This window comes from Montipora foliosa, chromosome 3 (genome assembly GCF_036669935.1).
Source record: "Montipora foliosa isolate CH-2021 chromosome 3, ASM3666993v2, whole genome shotgun sequence".
Lineage (NCBI taxonomy): Eukaryota > Metazoa > Cnidaria > Anthozoa > Scleractinia > Acroporidae > Montipora > Montipora foliosa.
The window spans coordinates 13,935,226-13,938,198 of NC_090871.1; the positions used below are offsets into that span (position 1 = coordinate 13,935,226).

A 2,973-nucleotide genomic window follows, 5' to 3' on the forward strand; every position below is an offset into this window, starting at 1 on the left:
TTTTGTGACATGCAGTTTTTTTCTCTTTGCTCCTCAGGGAATGGGAGATAGCAGCCAAGGGTTTGCCAACTTCTTGCTGTTTTGTTTCTTCACCGAAAGATTCCAGGCTCACCTTTCCCAAGCTACTCATAATTTATTTTCCCGGTGCAGGAAACAAGAGTCAGTCAGTGAGACATCACAAAGCACAGAGGCGACACACAGTCAGAAAACAGTTGTCAATGAAAAGTAACATCTCTTAAGGAGCTCCTAAATCGTGATCCTTATCGAGTCATTGCGCTGATTGTGACAACGAACTTGCAGCTGTTCTTTAGGCTAGGGTTTCCCACAACATGCATGCGTGACAGCCTAAGGAAGGGCTGCGCAGTAGGCAATTAATACCGCTCAGAGATACTCAGGGAGCGAGTGGAAGTGTCCTATTAATTTCTGTTAATGAGTCAATTATCTTAGCCTGTGTAACTGTCTGAATTGTTAAATTTCCTCTTCATGCTATATCTGTCGGTGGAGCATGTTTTGCGCATCGTTAAGTAGTGAGAGGCGAGCGCTCATTTTCTAGAGGCTACCGGGGCTGCTCATGCGCATGCGGGCTCTCCAGCCAAAGCGTTACTATAGGGTACGATCCCGCCGCCAGATAAATTTTATGTGAGTTCACTCCTTGAAAGTTACCGCTTTTATTTGTAGAAATGAATCTCCTGTCGTGAAGTTTGAACTCCTAACCATGAAAAGTTAGTTAGTTGACATTTGCATGGTGTGTGGACGGTGTGATTTTATTCTCAAATCACATTGTACATAATTTTCAGCCGTACCAAGGCCATTCCGGAAATGCGCAGGGAACTGGGGCGAGTTTCAAATATGAACCAATCGATAAATTGATACCATCACATGAAAGATAACATTGAGATTGAGCATCTGTCCAAGTTTGATGCTTTTAGGTCGAACAGAGACGAAGTCCATACAAACGTCTCAAATTTTGGGGCAGTGCGTCTCTTAAAATGCAAAACCATATAAACTCTTCAAATGTACGATTTCTGTAATATTCATAATAATAGGAGAACAAAGTGATTTTCACCTCTCCTATTTCCAAACAGTAGGTCCATGACAGGATTTTCCAGTTGTCCCAAATCTGTTTTACATGGTTTTGGGGGACGCGGCCTCAAAATTGGAGACGTTTGTATGGATTTTTAACAATGTTTTCAAGTAACTTGGTCTCTGATCGACCAAAAAGCATCAAACTTGGACAGATGGCCAATCTCAGTGTTATCTTTCATGTGATGGTGTCAATTTATTGATTGGTTCAAATTTGAAATTCCCTGCACAATTCCGAACTGGCCTATGGGAGAGTTCATATTTCTTACTTTTTTTTAGAAAACCGTCACAGTTATGACCTGTACTGCACAAGCAAAGATATGTAGGCTTGAAGTGGAGCACGGTACGGTACTGGTGCAGCCGAACCAACAATCTAACTGTAGGCTGTTCTATACTTAGTCCTCGAGGAACAAAGTATAGCTCTGGCCTCTGGCCTTTTTCGTCGCGATTGCACCGGCGCATGCGTAAGATTTTTGTTTCTACATTTCTCTTTCAGTTTTGTTTTTACAATGCTATGCAATGCGAAGGAATGCTCTTTACGAAAGAGGTTGTTAGTGTTAACCCAAGGAAAAATGGAAATTTAGACCCTTTCACATAATTTTTTTATTGTTAGGTTTTTAGAATTAATTTATGCCATCGTCATCTTGAAATAAAAAGCAATCCTGTGATTTTTCTTGTAAGGTATTGAATTTTTTTGCTACTTCATGCAAACTGTCATGACTCATCCGTATCTTGCTTTCCTGTTTATTATCAGTCCGAAGTTCGTATCTTGTGAATCAGCCCATGTTTTATATCCATTTGATAGTCCTAGTAAATACTTTTTTGGCCTTAGAACTAGTAGTAGCTATCGCTAATAAGTGCCAACAAAACAGTCAATATAATACATAGTTTACAGATTTTTATCAGAGTTCCAAAACACCCAACAGTAGTTGTAATCTTATTATTCGAAAGTACTGCAACTCAACTTACCTAGTTAACAATAATACAATAAAAGAAATTGCACACTTTGTATCTCCAACAACTTAACAATGTAGATGTCAACGTGTTTTGCAATAATATGGAAAGTACTGCCGTAATTTTTGAACGGCCGTAATTTTAACAGGAATATACAATAATTAAGTTGAATAAAATCAGTGCCATGTAAAAAATCGCAAAAGCGTTTTCAGACTTTCCAGCGTGGAGCATGTAACGGGCCAGTCAACCTCTCTCGCACATGAAAGTTGTTTCACTTGTAGAATATTTATTTTGAAAGATGCAGCCATGAATTACAAGTCAAAGTGATCGTTTAATTTTGTACTTTGCAGACAACATATTTTCTTTGAAAATTAAATTAAATTGTTCACGACTCAATGGTTACAAAACGAAAAACAAAGTTCTCTACTCGCGGGCCGAAATCCGAAATTGACAACAGCGGCCGATAAGAACACGTATGCTGGTTTAGTTTTGAGCTCGTTCCTTCAATATAGAACACGATGGTTGGAAAATAAATATTAAAGAACACTCAAAGCAAGTGTACACAACACGCACAACACGGAACACAATGGTCAGGGAAATGGGAAAAATGTGTTTTCACTCACCTCCGAGCACAAGATCATCAATTGTTGGTTTTCACTCACGTGATCAACAGGCATGTTTTTCAACGAAAACAAAAGGAAGTGTTTGCATAATAATAGAGTTCAATTCCCGGAGGATTTGGTCGAGCACCAACATGGCCGCCTTTTCTTTGTTTAGGGGCACCAACATGGCGGTCGTGACGTCATGTGAAAACTGACAATAGATGCACGCGTCATGCAAGTTTGTCTAATGACATCACGCGCTTTCATTGGTCCCTACTAAAATCTCCAGGGAATCTTACATTACTCTACGTAGCCTTATATTACACTTTTCACA

The 2,973-nt window shown here is 39.5% G+C and overlaps 1 protein-coding gene across 1 annotated transcript in view; it reads left to right on the forward strand.

The window, feature by feature from the left end:
- Positions 1–2,651, forward strand: part of LOC137996843 (G-protein coupled receptor 157-like) — an 11,471-nt gene extending 8,820 nt beyond the window's left edge. The window contains exon 3 of the mRNA XM_068842453.1: positions 38–2,651. Coding sequence (XP_068698554.1) covers positions 38–229 — 192 coding nt within the window. The 3' untranslated portion in view covers positions 230–2,651. The remainder of the gene's footprint in view (positions 1–37) is intronic.
- The last annotated feature ends 322 nt before the right edge of the window (positions 2,652–2,973 follow it).